Source organism: Haemaphysalis longicornis, unplaced genomic scaffold (assembly GCF_048455015.1).
Source record: "Haemaphysalis longicornis isolate Haplotype H1 unplaced genomic scaffold, Haemaphysalis longicornis Haplotype H1 scaffold_4, whole genome shotgun sequence".
Lineage (NCBI taxonomy): Eukaryota > Metazoa > Arthropoda > Arachnida > Ixodida > Ixodidae > Haemaphysalis > Haemaphysalis longicornis.
In genome coordinates, this window is record NW_027526361.1 from 28,710,567 (window position 1) to 28,731,804 (window position 21,238).

General features: G+C 50.0%; 2 protein-coding genes across 2 annotated transcripts; both read right to left on the reverse strand.

Moving 5' to 3' along the window:
* Window positions 1-3,758: 3,758 nt before the first annotated feature.
* LOC144180293 (uncharacterized) lies at window positions 3,759-9,412 on the reverse strand. Its single transcript, XM_077708663.1, has 2 exons — window positions 8,848-9,412; window positions 3,759-4,603 (listed from the first exon to the last, which is right to left on the reverse strand). Exons 1-2 carry the CDS (start codon window positions 9,031-9,033, stop codon window positions 4,289-4,291), a joined length of 501 nt encoding a protein of 166 aa, XP_077564789.1. The 5' UTR covers window positions 9,034-9,412; the 3' UTR covers window positions 3,759-4,288.
* Window positions 9,413-16,606: 7,194 nt separating this feature from the next.
* LOC144179701 (uncharacterized) lies at window positions 16,607-20,728 on the reverse strand. The gene is made up of 2 exons (XM_077708145.1): window positions 20,419-20,728; window positions 16,607-17,811 (listed from the first exon to the last, which is right to left on the reverse strand). The coding sequence occupies exons 1-2, from the start codon at window positions 20,726-20,728 to the stop codon at window positions 17,519-17,521; spliced, it is 603 nt and encodes a 200-aa protein (XP_077564271.1). The 3' UTR covers window positions 16,607-17,518.
* Between the last annotated feature and the right edge of the window lie 510 nt (window positions 20,729-21,238).

Below are 21,238 nucleotides of genomic sequence, written 5' to 3' on the forward strand. Positions count from 1 at the left end.
TTAAAAGAGCAATGGCGTTACTCGAAGAAACCCTAGCGCATAATGTTTCCAGTAGAGTGGAGTAGCGGCCAGTATTTCTTTTAGTTAATGAGATTTAATTACTTCATTATAAACAATTATCTAGTGTGAGAAGTACTGTCCTAATCATTGAAGTGTCAATGGGACACTTGAAGGTACCCATGAGAGGAATCTAACTGCGGTATTTTCAGCGACGAACTAATTGCGTATTCATTTATTCTGACTGAGAACGAAACCCCGCGAAATATGAAAAATACCAGGTGACGGCGCTCCAGCGAGCGGCCATAGACGGGCCGGTCTTCGCACACACTTTCTGTGCAGCCTGGGCAGAGCAGTGCATGCGACGACTTCAGCCGCTCAAGGCACGAGCTCCTTCTGTAGGTGGGTGTCCAAGTGGCCCATCTCCTAGATCCACTTGTAAGGGGAATTAGCGGTATGGGACTGGGTCCTCTGCACAATTCCACGTTTGGTGGTGTTGGACCGTGGCCCTTCCACCGCAGCAGGGACAGATGGAGATGAGTGTTCACTCTGAAGGGCGCGTCGCTCACGCCAGCCATGGCACCTGTGATGTCATCCTTATTCGCTTTTTTTCGGGACCGCGGCTGCAACGGCTTTGCTTGCCGCCAACCCTATTGGAGCTGCCACGGCCCATCACCGGGCTCTACCAGATCGCCTTTGCAGCCGCCTACAAAGACTTGATCCGTAACATCCACCTGGTTCCTGGCATATCACCGTGAGTATACACGCTACACCGCTGCACAGGCGGCGCCTTGCCGGGGCGTTCACACAGCACCCAGCACTGCCATCTCATTGGCGACTCCTCGAACGGCCCACATTGCCCGACGTGTCTGATTGCAGAGACAATCGAGCATGTTTTTACATGTGTGCCTTGTTTACGTACGTGAATGCGATGCGGCAAAGCGCTTTGGAAACCACTCTTTGTCCGAAGAGGAGGCTCTAAGCTCGCGGCTCACTGTTAGGAATGCTCTTCGAACACTAGATTCCATTATACAGTTTTTCATTAACACTGTACAGATTTGATCACGGCTTTGATGCGGGGCATGAATGCACCTTTATAGTATTCGATCCGCAGATTTAATACCCGCCACACGGCTCCAAGAGAACAGGACTTGTGAACTGTACACACACGCTTTGCCCTCCCATAATCTTTCTTTTCGACCCTTATGCCCCCTCTATCCGCTGAGTAGCTTATCAAAGGATTTATTAAAATGATTTCCCTCTGTCTAAGTGATCAAGTGACGGACAGCTTTGCTGTACCATCATTTAAATGTCGTCGGACAGCACTCTATAGACACTGCCGTAGTTATGTTTCAAACTTTACATCCTCATTCGGGCTGCCTCGGCTTAGAATTGTACGTTAAATGAGAACCACAACTGGGCGATGGTGGAAAGCGACTTACCTTCCTCGGCCTTCGTTACGGGTTTGCCCAGGAGGACCTTGGCCATTTAGGAAGGGCCGACGGTTTGGCTGGTTCGCTTCTATCGTCATAAATGATGGTTACGATGGTGATGATGCTGCTGCTTATGATGACGATTATGATGATGATACCATCAGCGAATCATGTACCCAAAGGGAGAATGACACCAAGTCCGAAACGCCTACTGAGCGCCGGTAAAACTGACCCGTAAAATTGAACTAGGAGCAGCAAGTAGAATATCTAAATGAAATGAAAGAATCTGCAACGAATGAATGAGGTTTCGAATTATTCAAGTGTCAAAGTATCTTTAGACATGCAGGCATGGCTGTCCAATGATGATGATGATGACGACGAAGATTATATTGATGGTTACGATGACGACAGGGTTACGTGATAATGGTTGTGGTTATTGCACATGTACATGAGGGCGATTTTTCGGTGATATAACGACGCATATTGCGACACTTATTTCTGATGTGTGTTCATGTCGTTTTCTGTAAAGGTCCCCTGCAAAGCTCTGAACACGGCTTATGCCTGCGTTACATAGCGAGGAACTTCGGGACCAGATATTACACATCTACACGCAGGGGGAATCTTCCAAACAGCTGTGAAAGAAGCGTCGCCCTACAAACACGCACTCACGCACGCACGCATGCACACACCAAAACAACAAAAATGAAGGAAGCTCACACTAACGCGTAAGACTTGAAGGTAACGAAGCTGTACGCAACCTTCACGACAATCACGAAGGTTTAAGTCCGAGATTGCAGCCGATGCGCTTCTTCTTTGCTGCAGCAACGACCTTTACTCCATCACTGTTGCTGTAAGTGTGAGCTCCGTTCATTTTTTGGAAGTGATAATCATTGGGCATCACCCTGGAGGGGCGCACGCAATGACCTGTCTTTCTCGTTCCGAGCAAGTGTTGCCGATTACGGTAAACGCTGGAGGAAGGAGGAGAAAGAATAACATTTATTTTTTAAGGGAAAGGGGAATGGGAAAGGAGAGTGGGTGGTGGCCTCAGTCCAGGCTGCCTGCAGGCCCCCCAGCAGCCCGCGCCCGGGAGATCAGGTACTCCTGATCATTGAGCTGAAAGCTGGTCAGCCTGTTCTCCCACAGCAGCCTTATACTGGCTTCAAAATGTCAAATAAACGTGTTCAACAACAACAACAACAACAACAACAACACCGCTCCAATGTAGGTGATGGAATTGAGTTGGGATGTTTGACGCACTCCCATACGAGGTGGTTTTTCTTTTTTTTTGGCCTAGCCTATATTGGCTAATCTCCTTAAGTGCATGGGTATGCTTGGATTGACAAACATGTGCCGCGGACGCTGGGCGGTCGCCGCGAGCCAAGCACACGCAAGCGTTCGGCATTTTCTTGGTTTTGTTAACAGCTGGGCGGTCGCCGCTTGGCCCGCGCCCATCAATTGCTCGGTATTTTTAACTGCGGACACAAGAAATTCCGATTTGCTAAACAGCTTCCCTGTTCAAAAGTGAAAAATATTCCAAAGAGAACCAACTCAAAATTTTCAAGATATATAAAATTTCCAAATGCAGTGATTGTACTCTAAGGGACCTTGCAATTGTTTTGCTCACATTTATTTTTCTTCGGAGCGTTGATGAATTGCCGCTCGTCGTGATGAAAGCCGACGTCTGAGCTGCCTGAGCTTAGTGCGTAGGTTTGCGACTGAAAAATAATTTATCTTTATCGTAACAGTTTATGTGCATGATAACAAAACAGAGTTGAAGATTGTGTCTATTCATGCTCCCCTCCTCCAAAAAATTCCCCGCATTTCCCCGAGGGAAGAATGTGAAAGTGCGAATGCAGGAGTTGAATTTGCGCGGTTCGGTAATGTTCGCGAAAGAGAGATCACACACACACACACACAACTACAAAGAAAGAAAGATGCATTTATTCACAGACACCTATTTGTGTTGTCGTTGTACTTGATTGCTAGAGCGGATCTCAGCTTTGAAATTTCGTGTCAGTACTCCTTTAAGCGGGTGCATTAGCCCTTCTCACGCCCGATTCCTGGCCAATCCCCCACGTGGGTATGTGCCATGTCAGCGGCCAGGCAGCGCGCGCCCATCTCCCCCCGTTGCCAAGGAAGACGAGGAGCGCGCGCACCCGCAGCTGTTGCTATGTGGACGGACGGCGGTCAACGGAATTCAGGGTCGCTTATAAAGTGACTTAAAATTTAAGGAGAGGCCAGTGTGCCTACCGCCCCCCCCCCTCGTGTACATCATTGAGGCAGACAGTAACAACACGCAATGGCTTGAGCTTACCTGGGATTGTTTCCTTTGTATTATTTTAACTTTGAGGGCCAACCTTGCGGTGTTGTCTAAAGCGCACGAACGTCATCATTGTACTTTTCTTGGCTAATTTACCTTGAAATTTTCCTTTCCGGGGGAGGAGGAAAAACGTTCATTTATATATTTTAGTGGTTGGGCGGCACTCCACCGAGGGCTCGTGCCACGTGCGACAGTTCCCGACGGGGTCAGCAGGGGGGAAATCGCCTCCAAAATTGGTACGCGCCATATACACGTTGGCCCCCATCACCATCATCAACAACCGTTGACCTTGGGGCAGCGGGCTAGCCGGGTTCTCCGGTACTGGTGGCTGAGCTAAACTGCACCCCTTTCACCACCTTGGTAATTTTATTTGAGTCAAGAATCTCCTACGTTTTCCTTGCGTCATCCCATCGGCGGGACTTGCTAACGCAGGCGAGTTCGACATCGACGCCGCATTGAGCAAATGCGCATACTGTGGGATTTTCAGGAGATTTGTGGGATTGTTAGGCGAGTCATAGGTTGGCAAATAATGGGCACCCTATTCCATAACGATTACGCCGTCCAACTCCAGATGCGAGGCATTGCCATCGCGCTGTGCAACGTCCCCTGCAGACGTGGAGAGGAAAGCTTCGCCAGTTCTCGTGGATTCACGGCTGCTCGATCGAGCTGCCGTGGTGGAGTCGTCCAGCGGGGTTGCAGACGTTGCAGGTGTTTCGGTCCGGCCCTGCATTGCGTAGCCTTTCGCCGTGTCGCCGACCTTGCGCGTCCCGATGGCGTAGAAGCTGACCGCCGCTAACAGACAGACCAGGAGCAGCGCCGCGGTGAGGATGAGCACGCTCGGTCCGTGGATCGACTGCATTTAAGGCGAGCAGGTGTAAACGCCCTCGTTAAACGTCATAGCCTTCATCACGCTCACTGACAGAAACATCTACCGCTCCCGCTCCCGAGACCATTGCGTATATAAACCTTTTCATCCATTAATCTGTAATAAGATCAGGATATGTTTTCGGCTGTGCTGCGCATGCGCAGTTACATTTTTCCTTTCGACTGCGCCAATCATAGGGCCACTAGCACCGCCCACTGACAAAATGGCAGCTCCTCGGACGAAGAAGTTGAAAAGGTGGTCACCTCATTCCAATAGGGAATCTGTCAAAACGACAGGCGCTTTTTATCTCCTCTCGCACAACACCTCAGCACTGTGAGATCGCGAGATCAGCCAGTATCCAAGGAATCCTTTTCGTAGGTGACATGATCGACCGTATCTCCGTCTGACACAATGGGCAGGATAACAATCGTTGTCCCGCTCGCCTGTTTCCAAACGCTTCGCTCCACAGCGCTCCACGTTATATGTGTTTCGTGCGATACAGAACGTTAATTAAACGGGGTCATAGGCTGCGCCTTGAACCTAAAACGACCTAAAACATAACAAATCACCATTTATAACAAAAACAACACGGGGAATTGAGTCCTAGAGTAATAAAAAAGAAAACGGATTTAGAAAAAAATATGCAGTAAACAAGACATTACGCAAATATAAGACAAGAAATTAGTACACAAGGGATATTTACAGTATTCCTTTATTAAAAAGTTCATGCATGCTTGGTTTTTCGATAGCAAATGATATTCTACATCTACTGCAGAAAACCGCCGCCTGCTGCTGTTGCCCGCACTACCTCCTGGCGGCATATGAAAAATGTCGTTTCAAATCGCGCGCCATCAGCCGCAAAGGGTACGCACAACATCTGACAAATGGCGACGAGTGTACTGGCCAGTAGGAAGACGCAATGAAACATCCCCCTCGCGAGGGGCACGATCAAATGCAGAGCATTTCCGGGGCCTCACGACGTTAAGTAGTTTGCGTTACGTTAATGTTGTTGCACTTGTGGCAACTGCTGACGAGAGAGCGCTCGTCAGCAGTAATTTGAATGAGTCAACGATATAAGGCGCGTTCGTAGCGTCCCATTCTGTGTCGGCTTTGTGGCGCAGTGGGTAGAGCACCATGTACATTGCGTTCCGCCCGCAGGGTCGAGGGATCGAAACCTGGCGCCGGATAGTATTTTCTTTTATATAGTGTAGGGGGAGGGGTGCGGACAACGACGGTGCGGACTACGACGGGACAACGCGGGTGACATCGTGAGTTACTGAAATGCTCTGCATTTAAAAAGTTGGCTCCAATCCACGCTGTGAAGGTGGTTGGATGGACTGCGAAGCTGTCAACGACACTCCCAACGACTACCCATAGAAAGACTGAAACCAGAGACGGTGCCAGTCGGTACCTGGTATTCGCGGGGGCGGCGTCCCAACTCAGCAGCGTCGGCCGAAACAAAACGGAGGGGAGCGCCCTTTGAAGGGTCAGGAGGAGGGCCGCACGCGCAGCTATGGCGTCATCTCTATCACTGCCTCCTCCTCACTCATGTTTCATGCGTCACGTCCAAAAAGCGCCCTCCCACTCCCGGACGCTGACACCAGACCACCCTGTCTGTCTCCCCGTGTGTTCACGTTTGGGCGTAGCTTAGTCGGCAAGACGACGGGCACTCGCTCCGCTTCTCTTCGAGAAAGGTTCGATCCCTGGCGGTGCCGGTAGTTTCCTTGTGAAGGCTTGGTTGTAGCCACTAGCCAGTAGTAGCCTCGGATGTTTCTTTGTGCAGCCAATAGTAGCCCGGGAGTTTTCGGCTGACGCGGAAACGACAATTTCCTTGACTGGTTAGAGGTATACTGCTTCGCAGTAAAAAAATGGCTAAGCTTGCACTAAATGGTGCAAGGCTTCAACCATAGAGAAACTGGAGGATTTCTTTCTATAAGAACTGAAGTATACACCACCACGCATTGCACTAGGTTTGAAATTGTCTATTTACATGTTCCGGCGTCGCTTCTCACTGTGGCAGTAGTAGTTATCGTCATGTACATCTATATCGTCGTCCTCCTCACTCATGACTGGCGGGCCTGTATAGTTTTGTCCGCCGGCTTTCACATTTCTCCCAAAGTGGAACTCGTCAGCACGCGCTGGAACCGGCGGCCACCGGCTTTGCGAACCGGGCGTCTGTTGCGCGAACTGTCTTGTGTTCCCTTCTTGAGGCGCGGATGCGCGGATATTTTTTGCGAGTGCAACGCGCAATCCTGGACGGCGCCGCGCACTCCTCATAAGACGTGTGCTCAAGAAAGCAGTAAACGGCGGGAGTAACTTGACCAAGATGTTAATGATTGCGCACACCACACACTACGGCATAGTGGCGCCAGCTATGAAGGCGGAGAGTAAACAAAAGACTACAAAAGACACCTTTCGACGTTCGTGACAGCCTTAGTCAACATACTAACTTCCATTTCAGGTACCTTCCTTGAACACGCCCTCACTGACGTCACAAAACACATGATTTATAGGGGGGATTTGAACTTTGGTCTAACATTTTTTATTTCTCAGTGAATAAAACATCGTTGTTTGCCGGGCAGTCCCGGGGGCAGTATAAAACGCCAAGTCTTTGGAATAAAACAAGCGTATTTCGTCTGCATGCCCCCTTTAAAGTGGCCCTAAACAGGATGCTAAAGGTTGCGATTTTACGTGAGCAAAAGCTGGAGTACTATCCAAGGAACGTCCTGCCTCAAAAAATGGTTCAAAGGCATTGAGTATTAGCCGAGTTATCGTTCACTAAAAAGGGCCAGCAATAAGGCCTCGAGCTCTTCCCCTCTCATCGCACCTCCAAAGCAATGTGGAAGCGGTGACGTCACCGAACAGCAGCAAGACCACCTAGAGAAACAGGGCAAGGTTCGAGATGCACGCAGCCATTGGCTCCGCTCGGCGGTACGTCACGCTTTTTTTTAGCAGCGCAGGCTCCTCCTACAACTGCCGCTCGAACTCCCGGCGACCGTGCCCCTCGCGTCGGCCGTGGTCGCGTCGGCACATCAGCTTTAGCATAGGGGAAACCCGGGAAACGAGCGTTTGAAGGCCAGGTAAAGGGGTCCCAAACACAACATGCTTGCTCACGACAGTAATTGAAGATTTACACCGACGACTAGCGACACGCTAGCGTTTCCGCATGCGGCACTGTCGCGGCGAACGGGTCCACCGAAGGCCCCGACGCTTGGAAAAGGCTTAGCATCACCGCAGTTATACAGTCACCGCTCTAGGAAGGCGCGCCGAATACGATCGCCAGCGCAATCTATCACTGAACTATCACCCCCCTCTCACGCATTTATCAACTGATTTTGAGCGGTAGTGTCACTCTGTCGGGCGGTGACAAGTTTTAGCTGCTGCAGTGTATGCCGCATCGTGCATACACCGCGCAGTGGGCGCAGTGGGCTGACCAACGCCGTGGGTCAGCCGTGCAGGCAGATGCTTGCCGCGGCCGCGCGTGTAGCGGCGTTTCCACCTGTTCTCTAGCGTTATTCCTACATTGTAAACGACGCGCTATATCTACAGACTCAGCTAAGCTCGTGTGACGGATAGCGACGATCGACATTCGTCCCTACAAGGATACGCCGTGCCGCCGGTGCGGGAGCGCCGCTCGCCGGGATAGCACCTGCAGGAACGCTGATTGGCTACAGAATTTGAAGGGGCCCACCAACAGCGCGCCGTAAGGCTGGTTTAGTGCTTCGTACGTCATAGAGAATGCGTCAGAGCCAGAACTGCGTCAGAGCGAGGCAGAATGGAGGCGAGGAAGCCGTAGGTAAATAAGGAAAGAAAGAAACGACCTTTTTTGCGTGTTTGTGCGGCCCCTGCTTTACGCAGAGGTGTAATATTTGGTATGCGTTGTCGTGAAGGGGTACTCAAGCGATAGCGCGATTGAAATGGCGACCTTTGGAAGGCTATTTAGGGCCCCTTTAAAGCTGTACACAGACTTATGGGGAAATTGTCTAAACCACCGGGCTCACCAGCTGAGCTGAACTATGTTCAAAAAGTGGGGCTGTTCCCTCACCTCGTTACATTTTTCCGCCACATATTTCGGTGCACTTGAGAGCGTAGGTTGCCGCTACATGATGGAAGGCAGACAGAAAAGCCGGCGAAGTATTACGTGCTAGTCTCGGCCGTGCTTCACCGTCGGATGCTGACACACCCTGGCGCCTCGAGAAGCCCCCAAAAGCAGGCGGCTAAGCAGCACTAACCTCTGCGCCCTCGGGTTGCTTGTCTGTGTCGTCATCCGCCTCATCGTCGTCCTCGTCATAGAAGTGCGCCGGGGGGACGACGCTGGGCACGACGGGAGCCGCACCGACGGGAACAATGGCCGCGTGTGCCGCCGACTGCTTGCCCGAAGGAACGGCCCGAGGAGCACCCGCGACACCGGTCGCCATTCAGAGCCCGCTTGGTCGTCGCTGCTGCAAATGGTGCCAAGCCTGGCACGCAATCACAACGGAGCGTTGGCAAAGGCTGGAACGTCTGCCCCGTGCTCCGGCTGGAGGAGAAGAAGAAGAAATGATGATGATGAAGATGACGACGATGATGATTCCCTCAATGTTGTTAGCACGCACATTGAAAACGTTGGCTGAGGCGAGGCCGACGATGACGACGACATCACGGCTCATACCCAATCAAGAGATCGGCCAATAAACAAGACATTTTGCCTCATTCTCGAACTCTTCGCAACAAATCAATCGCAAAACAAGTGAAAGCGGCAAGAAGCAACAAGAAAAAAATGGCGCATCTTGCACAAGCGGATCCCAGGAGGGAAGAAGCAAGGTCGACCCCCAGCTCAGCTTTTTCTACAGCCTTTCACCACTAGTGCAAGCTGCACTACTTTTCGCGTTTCAGTATCGCAAGAAAAACTATTTATTACGTCTAAAATAGTGCTGAAACTCGATCAGGCGCCAAAGCCGGCTTCACAGTTATAATACCCGATCTGCGGTGGTGAACCCTTTACAGGTGGCGCAGTGATTTTTTTTTTTTTTTTTTGCTAGCGCCACAGGACCAAGCTCAAGCTAAAACTGCTGCTCTATTAAAGAGGAAAGGCTGAGTTAGCCCAAAGACGCGGGTTCGACCCCGGCCGTGGTGGCTGGTTTTCTGATGAAGACGAAAAGCGCAAACGACCGTGTGTCTGCGCACGTTATAGGTAGTCAAAATTAATCCAGAGCCCTTTACTGCAGCGCGTCGCAAAGGCGAGATGCAGCTGCGGTGCGCTAAGCCCCATAATCGGAAGACAAAATGAAAATAATTGCTACGAACTACACGGTATTCCAAAAATTATAAAAAATCTTTTGGCCGATTTTAAGAATGTGTGAACATCTAATTGTTCGAGAGAGCAAACTTGGATTCGTTCAGACTGAACGCCGTAGCGACCGTGCTTCGCGCTCTTGCCTTCTTAAGTGGCAACACGTGGAGAGGTTTGGAAGGAGAGAGTACGATTATCAAAGTGCACACAGCCACAAGGGTTTTTAAAGACGATAGTCTTTCTTGGGCTACTTAAACCCAGAAATTTTCATCTGTCTGTCTGTCTGTCTGTCTGTCTGTCTGTCTGTCTGTCTGTCTGTCTGTCTGTCTGTCTGTCTGTCTGTCTGTCTGTCTGTCTGTCTGTCTGTCTGTCTGTCTGTCTGTCTGTCTGTCTGTCTGTCTGTCTGTCTGTCTGTCTGTCTGTCTGTCTGTCTGTCTGTCTGTCTGTCTGTCTGTGACTCGATTCAGCCACCCTTTTTTATTTATTGCCGGACTTCGGCATACACAAAACCAACACATTACAACACAAGACAGCACGAGTTAACAGAAAGCCACCATACGGTTCTTCCGGATGGTGTTGTCGCTAAAAAGTTATTTCCGTGCGGTCAGTGATTTTAGTCGTGCGAACCATTGAGGCACATACTCTTGGACTTTAAGCCCTTCAACATAAAGGGTCACACTCTCAAGAAAGAACTGTCGCACCGGCCTAGCATCCACATCACCGTGAAGCCATGCCATGCGCGCCCTCCAAATACTGTACAGGCCCAGTAGCATTAGCATATCGTACGGTACACCCTCTTCATTTTCGGCTAGGAGGTACTGAATGCCGTGTGGGTTTAACGGAAATTCTTTTTGGGGTGTTCGCCGTAGGACGTCCCAAAATTGTAGTGGCATCCAGGAGTATATAAACACGTGGTCTGTTGTTTCCGATTGCTTGCAAATTGTGCACTCAGTACCCCACATAACTTCAAACCTGTTATCTTGAAGCCACGCTTGAACGGTGAGTGTCCCTGTATGGAGTTTAAAGAAGAAAGACTTCGCCCCACCCCCCATGAACTGGCATCCTTTTCAACCTTTTTAAGAACATCTTGCCCAGGGCCTGCAATGTGCAATGTTCTGTACCATGGCACAGGGAATAGGTTATCACATAAGTCCTTGTACAACTTTCTGCAAGAAATATCTCTCAGGTACTGCACTGAAAAGCGTGCCGTCAAAAATCGTACCACCAGCACGATACACGAAAATTCTCCCCTCCATGCTTCTTGTAGACACCACAAACTGCGGTAGTACTTGACCTAAGCGCACTTGGCACACGATTCCTAAAAAGGGTCGCTTGTGTCCCGCAAGAAAAGCAACCGATTTACTAATTAACGCACGAAAAAATGCGCCAGTCCCAGTCCACCGCTTCGCACACGTCTAAAAGGGGCTTGTTCTTGCACACCTTTCCCACGTTGACGACCATATAAACACTGCAAATATCCGGTGCAATTTCTGACCATTCATACGCGAGCACTGCATCACTTGCATTACAAACCATAACTTTGAAACAAAAAATAAATTGCACACAGTTGCCCTGGCAAACATCGACAAGTTGATCTCTTTCAACTCTTCCCCCCTACCCCGTATTTCCTGTGCTTGCGCACACCAGTATGGATCACTATCCCTGTACTTGTCAAGAGGTGTTCTAACATACATGACCGGTTTGTTTTCCCAGCTGACACCTGCAAATAAGCCTGCGGTGTCGTCGATCAACTGCCCTGCCAGAACCCCAGGCGCTTGGACCAGTTCACCATTCTGCCTGACACCATATACTAAACGCTTTAACGTCGTCTATGGGAATAGTGACACTTCCTTTGTCTTTCCAGAATAGTGCGATGTCGTCGGCGTAGGCTAACAATTTGACTTCAACCTTGTGCAGCTTAAAGCCACTGATTTGCTCGTTTTCCATCATTTTCAAACACAACGTATCGATGTAAAGACAAAGAAGGAGGGGCTGAGGGGGCACCCCTGGTGCACTGAACGCTCCACACTAATGGGGGCCCCCGGTCTTTTTAACCTATTAATTATGAACTATTAACCTAGTCGAGTACCTCCTCTACGCCAGAATTACACCCTCCTTTATAACTGAACCTACATTTACATACTCCAAAATAAAAAAAAATTACACTATCTTCCCGTAGGGGAACCCTGAGTAGTATGCGAAGCAGCCATGGGGTCGACTGAAGTTCCCATTAGTTTTCAGTTCCCGTTTCCGTTGACGCTCAGCTTCGCGTGCCTTCGTTGTATCAGTAGCTTCTTGACGTAGTTTGAATGAGTGAAGGCGCGTTCGTAGCACATGCTCCCGTCTCGGTTTGTAGCGCAGTGGGAAGAGCACCACGTACCTCCCGTCGCGGCCAGAGAGTCGTGGGATCGAAACCGGGCGCCGCCGAACTATTTCTTTTTATAGTGGACTGCGCTAAAGTCAGCCCAAACGCTGGCGGGGCTGAAGAGACGCGCAAGAGCAGTAGAGTGCAGACGGAGGACGACAAGGGAGGGAGGGACACAGCCCCGAGCATGAGATGCTCCGCATCTAATAAAATCTCGTGCGCCAAGCAATCGAACGCTTTCACGAGGTCGAGTTGAGGAACTGCGACCCCGTCACGTGTCGCGTCGCAACACTTCAATACGCACCTAGCTTTATGTATATTAGTAAATATTGTACGGCCCTTGATACTACATGTCTGGTGTGATCCGATTAATTGCTCAATTACAGTTAGTGTTCTCTGGGCAAACTCTTTCTAGTCTACTTTGGTCAAGGAAATGGGGCGGTACGATGTGACGTGCTTAAGGACTCGATTCAGTCATCCGGCCAAAGTGAAACGAAGCTTGCGCAACAGTCTTATATACTCACAGCGAAATCTAAACGCCTAAGTCCGGTTTATATGTTCATACTTATCAACATTGTATAACACGAACAAGACTTTACGCAAATATAAGAGAGAAAATTAATTCACAAGAGATATTTACAGTGTTCCTTTATAAAAAAATGATAGATGCTTGATTTTTTCTAAATGAAATACCTACATCTACTACAGAAAAAGAAGAAATTACCTCTACTAAAGTGAAACCTGGGGAGGGGCGAAGCATGCAATGCATAAGTGTATTATTGGTGCCTTCGAATTTTTGCCAACGGAGTTGAAACAGTTGGAAGGTAGAGTCATACAGCTTTGCTATAAGACTCGTGTCTTTGAAACCCGAAGAGTTCTAGCGCGAGACGTTAGGGAGCCAGTGCTTCGGAGAATTCTTTTAGTACGCGTTGCGTTCTGGCGCGAGACGTTGGAAAATTTCAATGTTACGAAGGGAGACAAAAATGATAAAAAAACATGTAATTGACCGGCAGCACCCGCTTTTGTTTAGTTCGGAACGCTCGTTGGTTTGGTCGTCGCGATAGTAAGCAACAAAATTGTTCCTGCGTGGCGTGCGAACTAAACTTTTAAAGAAGGGCGATGACCCCGCGCCGGCGCCGGTGCCGGCGGAGGCCGCAGACGCGGCCGCGGAGACGCCAGCGCCATCTCTCGCCCCCGCCGCGGATCCTCCCGCGGCGAAGTGCGAGGAGGTGGCGCCGCTCGTCGGCACCCCAGCAAAGAAAGAACTGAAACTAAAGCGTGGCAAACTGTTCGCATGGCGACGCAGTGAAACATCCCCCTCGCGAGGGGCACGATCAAATGCAGAGCACTTCCGGGGGCGCACGACGTTAAGTAGTTTGCGTTACGTTAATGTTGTTGCACTTGTGGCAACTGCTGACGAGAGAGCGCTCGTCAGCAGTAATTTGAATGAGTCAACGATATAAGGCGCGTTCGTAGCGTCCCATTCTGTGTCGGCTTTGTGGCGCAGTGGGTAGAGCACCATGTACATTGCGTTCCGCCCGCAGGGTCGAGGGATCGAAACCAGGCGCCGGATAGTATTTTCTTTTATATAGTGTAGGGGGAGGGGTGCGGATAACGACGGTGCGGACTACGACGGGACAACACGGGTGACATCGTGAGTTACTGAAATGCTCTGCATTTAAAAAATTCACGCCCGAATATGGCGCAGACTCCAGACGGAAACATATTTTAGCACCCCTATTCTTCAGCATATATCCCCCACTACACACCCTTACAACGGCCCTACATACTCCCGGGTGCCGACCACCCGAACCCCCTCCCTTCCCCCACCCCGGAGCAGTGGGAGTGCGGGCTGACCAGCTCTCAGCTCGAGACTCAGGAACACCTGATCTCCCGGGCTAGAGCAGCAGCAGTCGCTCGCGGCTTTCTGAACTGAGATGAGGCCACCCACCTTTTTTAAAGACGATAGTCTTTCTTGGGCTACTTAAACCCAGAAATTTTGGTCTGTCTGTATGTCTGTCTGTCCGTCTGCCTGTCTGTAACTTGATTCAGCCACCCGGCCAAAGTAAAATGCTTACTGTCGAATAGTCTTATATACTCACAGCCAAATGGAAACGTCTAAGCCCGGTTTATATGTTCATACTTGTCAACTTTGTTGAACTAGAACATGACATTACGCAAATATAAGACAGAAAATCAATGCATGAGTGATATTTGCAGAGTTCCTTTATTAAAAAATTTCTACATCTACTGCAGAAAACCGCCGCCTGCTGTTCTGTTGCCCGCACCACCTCCTGGCGGCATATGAGAAATCACGCGGCAACAGCAAAGAAAGGTTCCACTATAGCTAGGTTTCACGTTCTGCTTGGAACGCACGTGGAGCACGGCAACGCTGTTCTATAAACCTTGAAGTTGGCCGCCTCGATTCACGCGCCTCTCCGCCGTACTGCAGCGCTGGCATCGAGGAACCCCGCCTGTAGCAGTGGAACGCGGTAAATTCAAATCGCCTTGAGAAATCCTTTAGTGTGTTTACCTTGGGATGAGCGCGACGGAACAGAAACAGCCTGAGAGGTGAGCGGAAAAGCAAAGGAGAGCATTTCCTTGGCAAATGTGTACAAAGACTATCGTCTTTTGACGACATTTGCAACAAAAGGAGCAGATACGCGGCAAATGTTTCTTTTCTTTTTTGTCGGCTCAAATAAAAACGTTTTTTTCCACCACCACCACCACCACTGCCGTCTCCTGTCGCCCGCGCTTCGGGCAACATTTTAAGATTTCAATCAGCAACAGTTACCAAAGGTTCAACTAGATAGCTTCCGCCTTCTGCTTGGAATACGCGTGGACTATAGTCCACGTGGTTTATAGAACCGCGTTGCCCTATAGGGCAACGCGGTTCTATAAACGTTGAAGTAGGGCGCCTCGATTCACTCGCGTCTCCGCCGTACGGCAGCGCTGGCATCGGCACCGGGCCTGGAGCAGTGGAATGCTGTAAATTGAAATTGACTTGAGCAAACTTTCAGCGTGTTTACCTTGGGAGGAGCGCGACGCAAGAGGGACGACATGAAAGGTGAGCGGGAAAGCGAAGGGAGCCATTTACTCGGCAAATTTCGACAAAGACTCTCGTCTTTTGTCGACATTTGCGAAGAAAGGAGCAGATACGCGACCAATTTTTTTACGTATGCATTTATCACAAACACGGGAACTAAACGCATTTTATTAAGAAAAGTGTCGTACTTCTTTAGGATGCACTGTGCCGCCGCTCGCCCCTTCCTCTCGTTCTCTACCTAAGCCGGAAGTTGCGCCCCTTACGGCTCTCCTATTGGCTAGTCGCTCAGGACACTTCCTGGCGATGAGCGATGTTTTGATGAGCGCGGCGAAAAGTAGTTCGTCATTAGGTGCGTCGCTCCCCATTTCACTTGCGAAATCTCTCGATGTAGTTCGCGCTTAGTCGCCGCGCTTGCTCGCTTCAGCAGCGCCGTTTACTGCCTGTCGTCCTGTCGTTGTCCACCACTGCGTCGGCATTTCGTCGCCGTCATTACGCTTCCACTTCCACAATCGCCCTCATTAATAAGGTTTCTTTCTCTCTCTCATTTCTTTTCTCATTTTGTCGCTTACGCCGCCGTGCACTTGCTGCACACTTTTACAACGCGTGCAAGAGTTGGCGGTACGCGTCAAGACGCCCTGCGAAGGTCAGTCGGGTGGAGAAGGGGACTAGCCGCGCTTCGATCTGACGTCACCCTAGCAACCTTGTCCGCAGCGGTGCGAACGTAGCGCCACCGTAGCGAATGCCGCCGTCGACTCCGCACGCGCTTTGTCGTTTTCCGTTCTCCTGTAGGCGGATCGACGCCAAAAAGTTTTGCCAAAATTCCTCAGCGCATAATACGTAAGGTGAAATAATTCATATGGCAATCGGTTTGGACCTACATTGAAGCGCGGGAGAGCCGAGCGGACGTCCTCGTGTAAGGGCCCGTTTCTAAAGTCCAGAATGATAGTAGAGTAGGTGCTGAAACATTAAATTGTGATTTAACGCTTCAAATCTATACACCGGGGCCGTTCACATCTTTCGCATACATCAGAAAAACGGTCACCGCTACTCATACCGAATTTGCATCTCGAGCTCAGCGCAGCCAACACAGCGACTATATCAACCACGACCGGTAAGGGGCTACGCCATAAAAATGGTTGCACTCAACCCCCCCCCCCACATAACTAGACAATGAAGCTGTTAAAATATGACTGAGAGAAGTATTACAAAACTAATGACAGCACACTTTGAATCGCAATTTGGCAACGCTTTATTTAGAACGAGCAAGAAACAAAAAATGATTGTTACTAATTTTGGATACAGCCTCGTTCTGAACTATTCAGCTTAGTGAAACTTGTAAGCTGAAACTTCGCGTTTCTGTAAACTGGTAGCCAAACAAGATGCAGTCAGTTCCACGGCGGCACCTATCAAGGCAATGAATGATAAGAATGATTTAATTCTGCATAAAGCATTCCATAAAAGCATTTCTCCATAAAGCCTTACTTCTGCATAAAGCTTTTACACGCGGACTTTGTCGAGGATGTCTTGAATCTGCAGAGCCCTTTTATTTTCTGTCACAAGAAAGCGTTTATTATTTCGACTTGCTCGCCTCTTATGAACACGAAACCACTAAGCTGTTCAAGGCTTCTTGACGGCCCAGGTGATAAACATGCAGCGTTTCACCACTGTCGTATAATTAAACATTTACCTCCGCGCGCTAAATTAGTTCTGAATCTCGCGCGAAAAGACTCATTCGCCATAAAAAAAAAATCCTGCTCCGTGATAGCAGATAAAATAAACCAGATAAAAGGACCACCTTTTGTTTTTAATTAGAGCTTGCATGTTGGCCAGTTAGTACATTGTTAATTAAGAAGCCACAGCGCTGAGTTAACATGGACGAAGGACATTGAGACACGAGGTGCACGCATTCGAAAGCGCACTGATAAATACTGATTAATATTGGAAAAATGATTAATACTGTTTATAATAGCGGGTGTTCCTAATTTCGTACTATTAATACGCCGTAGAAAATAGCGCAATGTTCGGGGGAAGCCAAGAAAAACTACCTTGGTGTCCGAAGTGTTACTAACCCACGTTTCGCAAAACGTGGCGAATTCCATCTAGAGCACAGCCGAACGTTCAGGAAATTTCGGACATCGAAGAGCCCTACATTAGCGAGTACTGCGACGTCCGGGAGTATGCGCCGCTTTTTGTGCCGAATGGCAATCGTAAAGCTGATGGCTAGCCAAGTCGGTGTGGCGGCTGGCGATGGAGCAGGCCAGCCAGCCATCGCCGCGTGCGGGCGGCCAGTGAGCCGGGCAGCTGGGATCCCGCGAGCTTCGGCGGCGGTCCGTGTGGCAGCAGCATCATGGCCACCGGGCCGGCCTCGTCTGGACGGTGGTGCGTCTGGGCGCCCTGCTCGTCCGAGTCCTGCTCCTCGTCGACGCGCCCGTAGGCCAGCTCGCGGCTCGAGGCGTCCCACGTACACGTGGTCGTGTTGCCCAGCGACGACTCCGCCTCGTCCTCTGCCGGCGCTGATAACGCGCCGCGGAAGAAGACGCGGCTCACTTGTACGCATGCCCAGGTCTCCCGAAGAACTCACTCAAGAGCTTGAAGAGAGCAGAACACGGGAAATCTGCAGCTTCCCCGCGAAATACGCCGTCAGGCGTACTAGGTCATTCACCTAGAGCAGGGGTCGGCAACCTGCGGTCATGCGGCCCCCGGCATACCGTCAGAACTCCCATTTTCTCTTGTGACTCCCTATCTAAAGTCCGAAATGGTATACTCTGTAATAGAGAGGAACAAAGAAAAATCGCTTCCAGTTGGCATTGTCCCCCATCTTCTCACTCAGACACGTAACGCCTTCATTTCGATGTTTTTGCACAGTCCAAAAAAGATCCCCGCCCCCTCATTTACCGTCCGGCCCCCGCCGTGTCGGCTTCATGCAACTCGGCCCTCTGCATCAAAAGGTTGCCGACCCCTGCCCTGGAGCTTCTTTTCAACATTAGCTCCGCCGTACAGAAGTGTGCATTGTTATGTCCTACTGAAGCTGCAGCAGCTAGGCTGAATACTGTCCGAAATGCATGCGTGGGCAACCGCCACCTATCCGTTCTATCGGTCTTGCCTTATTTTTTCCTACCAACAACCACATGGTTTCCTCATTAGCCACATGGTTTCACTGTTAGCGGGCTCAAATATTTAAAAAGTGATACTTAAAAAGGTTTTAAAAATATTTAGAAGAGTGATTTAAAAACCATTCCACTTCGTGAAGCCGGATGAGCCACGAAGCTGGGGTACGTCCCACAGGGTAAGGAAACAAGGGTACATGCATTTATTCTTACCACTGAATAGTGGTAGCGACAATAGCTGTGTGATTACTGTGATATACAATGATTGGTTTGCTTACATCCTTAGACAGATCATTGGGCAGAGTCAAATCTATGCACGACAGAACTTATTGATGTGCATGGCACCTCAAACCAAACTCTTCTAGCACAATCTGCGTGAGCCATTTCTTGCCTGGTTATGGTCCTTGTGGAATGTCCACATTTAAGCCTTCGATTATGGTCACAGGGGTAACGTCCTAACAGCTGTTACGAATCGGCCAGCGCCGCCGTACTTTTTCGCACCACTCCTCGGCTGTGCGGCGAAGCCACTACGTGCGCCTTTCATCAGGCACCACCATGTCGGTGACTCATTATTCAAGTTTCGACAAGCCGGGCCAGACGCCTCGCTTTCAACGCGCTTCAAACTCCGGCGGTTGCCAGCGGCGCGCCGAGACTTGTTCAAGGACACAGAGGCCCCGAGATCTCAGCGGAGTCCTCCTCTCTCCCCTCTCTCGGACTCAACGTGCACCAGGGCACAATCCTCCCTGTTCTGTGACGTGCACCGAGGCTAACGACGACTCACGAACTCTGGAAAGAGCGTTGTGTGTGTCGGTGACGTTCGTGGCGTGTTGCTGCTTGTTAGCGTATAGACCGTTACCGCTTTTGGGTATAAATAGAGCTGCCCAAGTGCTGTAACTCATTCCTGTTTGAGCAGCGAAGCCATGCTGTTACTCTGCTTGAGTCCTGTATTGTAATTTGTAACCTCGCCCGTCGGGGCATTGTTCTTTGGCTTCGGCTCACGTCTCGCTATGAAGTAAACAGTTACGTTAGCCTACGGCTTCTGGACTTCTTCGTGGCTGCAACAGCGGCTGGCCGCTCGCATCATACACGCTACCACTCGTATGTCGGAGGCCACGGAGCTCGGATCGGGTGTCCCCGCCCGGTCGCAACACAGCTAAACTATTAACTTCTGCATGTCACCCTTGGGTAATATGCAGGGAGATATATATACACGGTAGACATCACAGTTCACCTTTCGTTATATATATCCCGACAGTAGGTGTTGTTGTCCTCTTGCGAGTCAACCGTGTATGGTTTCGGGAGGAAATTAAGTGTGTACATGACCTGTGTACAGTGCTCGGTGAATGGGTATCATTATAGGGCTGCAGTCCAAACTCCGTTAAGATAAACTGGGTGGACCATTTTATGTCTGGCTTGCAGAGATCCGCATTTCAGTCACGGACCGCTATCACCCGGAGTGTGTTAACCCTGTAGCTCAATCCTCTGGTTACATATTCCACGCGCATTATCTCGTCGATCCCATTGCATTCTGTGTTCCTTTCGTCGTTCTTCGCAGGAAAGAGGCTCTTCGGTAGTACTACCTATACGCGACCTTCCCATAGTGTCATTTGAATACAAATGACATATTCTACGTGCCCGTGGAAGTTTCTGTGCGCAGACACAAAGAATCCTGCTTTCCCAGCCACAAATAGAGCTTCGCTGCAAAGATGTTCTTTTGAGCTTGACACTTCCTCAACTCTTTGCATTACTTCAGACATACTAACTCCATCCTGCATTTTCAAGTTATAGTCATGCACCACACAAGATTTTTATAAGCTCGCCTGTGAATAACGCCATCATTAGAAAGGAATCTGCCCATCCGCAGAAGATGCAGTCCCTCCACTGTGTTATTAATCGAGCTGCACTTCTGGACGCGGTAGCCAGCCTATGTTTCGCTGATAAGCCCTAGTACAGTATAGTACACTCTAGCCTTAGCACACTTAGACGAGAGGTGTCGAGCGCAATCGGGCTCACTGCATGCGGACGACGTGGCCGAGGCGTGCCAGTACTTGTGGGCCCGCATGGCGGCCAGCGGGCGCCGGGAGGCCGGGTCCTCTCTGAGGCCCATGGCGAGCAGGCCGGCCAGCGCGGCCGCCTCGTCGTCGTCGATGCGGGCGGCGCGGAAGTGCTGGTGCAGGTATCGGCGCAGGCAGGCGCTGCTCTGGAACCGGCTCCTCACGTACTCGCTCAGCAGCGACAGCCGCTCGGCCGTGCTGCGCTCGCGGCTCTTGCTCAGCACCAGGAACTTGCGCACCTTCAAAGCGGGACCGCGGGACAACCTCATTTCGTTTGCCGACACTTTATCTGCAAAGCTGAACCACAACCCAATGGTGCTGGAGCTTACCTTGTTTACTATTGAAGCGTAGTTTCAAACATTCATGTCGAACCTTTAGAGGCAAGAGCTCAGCAGAAACTTTACGGCTCTTTCTTTACCCAGATTCTTTAGCTCCTTCTTTACCTAAAACTGGGAGCAAGTATATATATATATATATATATATATATATATATATATATATATATAGAAATAAGAGTTGGTAGTCAAGAAAACCTCGGAAAGCAAAGGGGAGGGGATGTGGTAGGTCATTGAAACAGATAAAGAATTTGGAAAGAAAGAAAGTGGAGAAAAAATGCCCGCCAGGTGGGCACATGCCCGCCTGGCGGGCACATTTTTTCTCCACTTTATTTCTTTCTTTCCGAATTCTTTATCTGTTTCAATGACCTACCACATCTTCCCCTTTGCTTTCCGAGGTTTTCTTGACAGCCAACTCTTATTTCTGTGTTATTTTCAACGAGC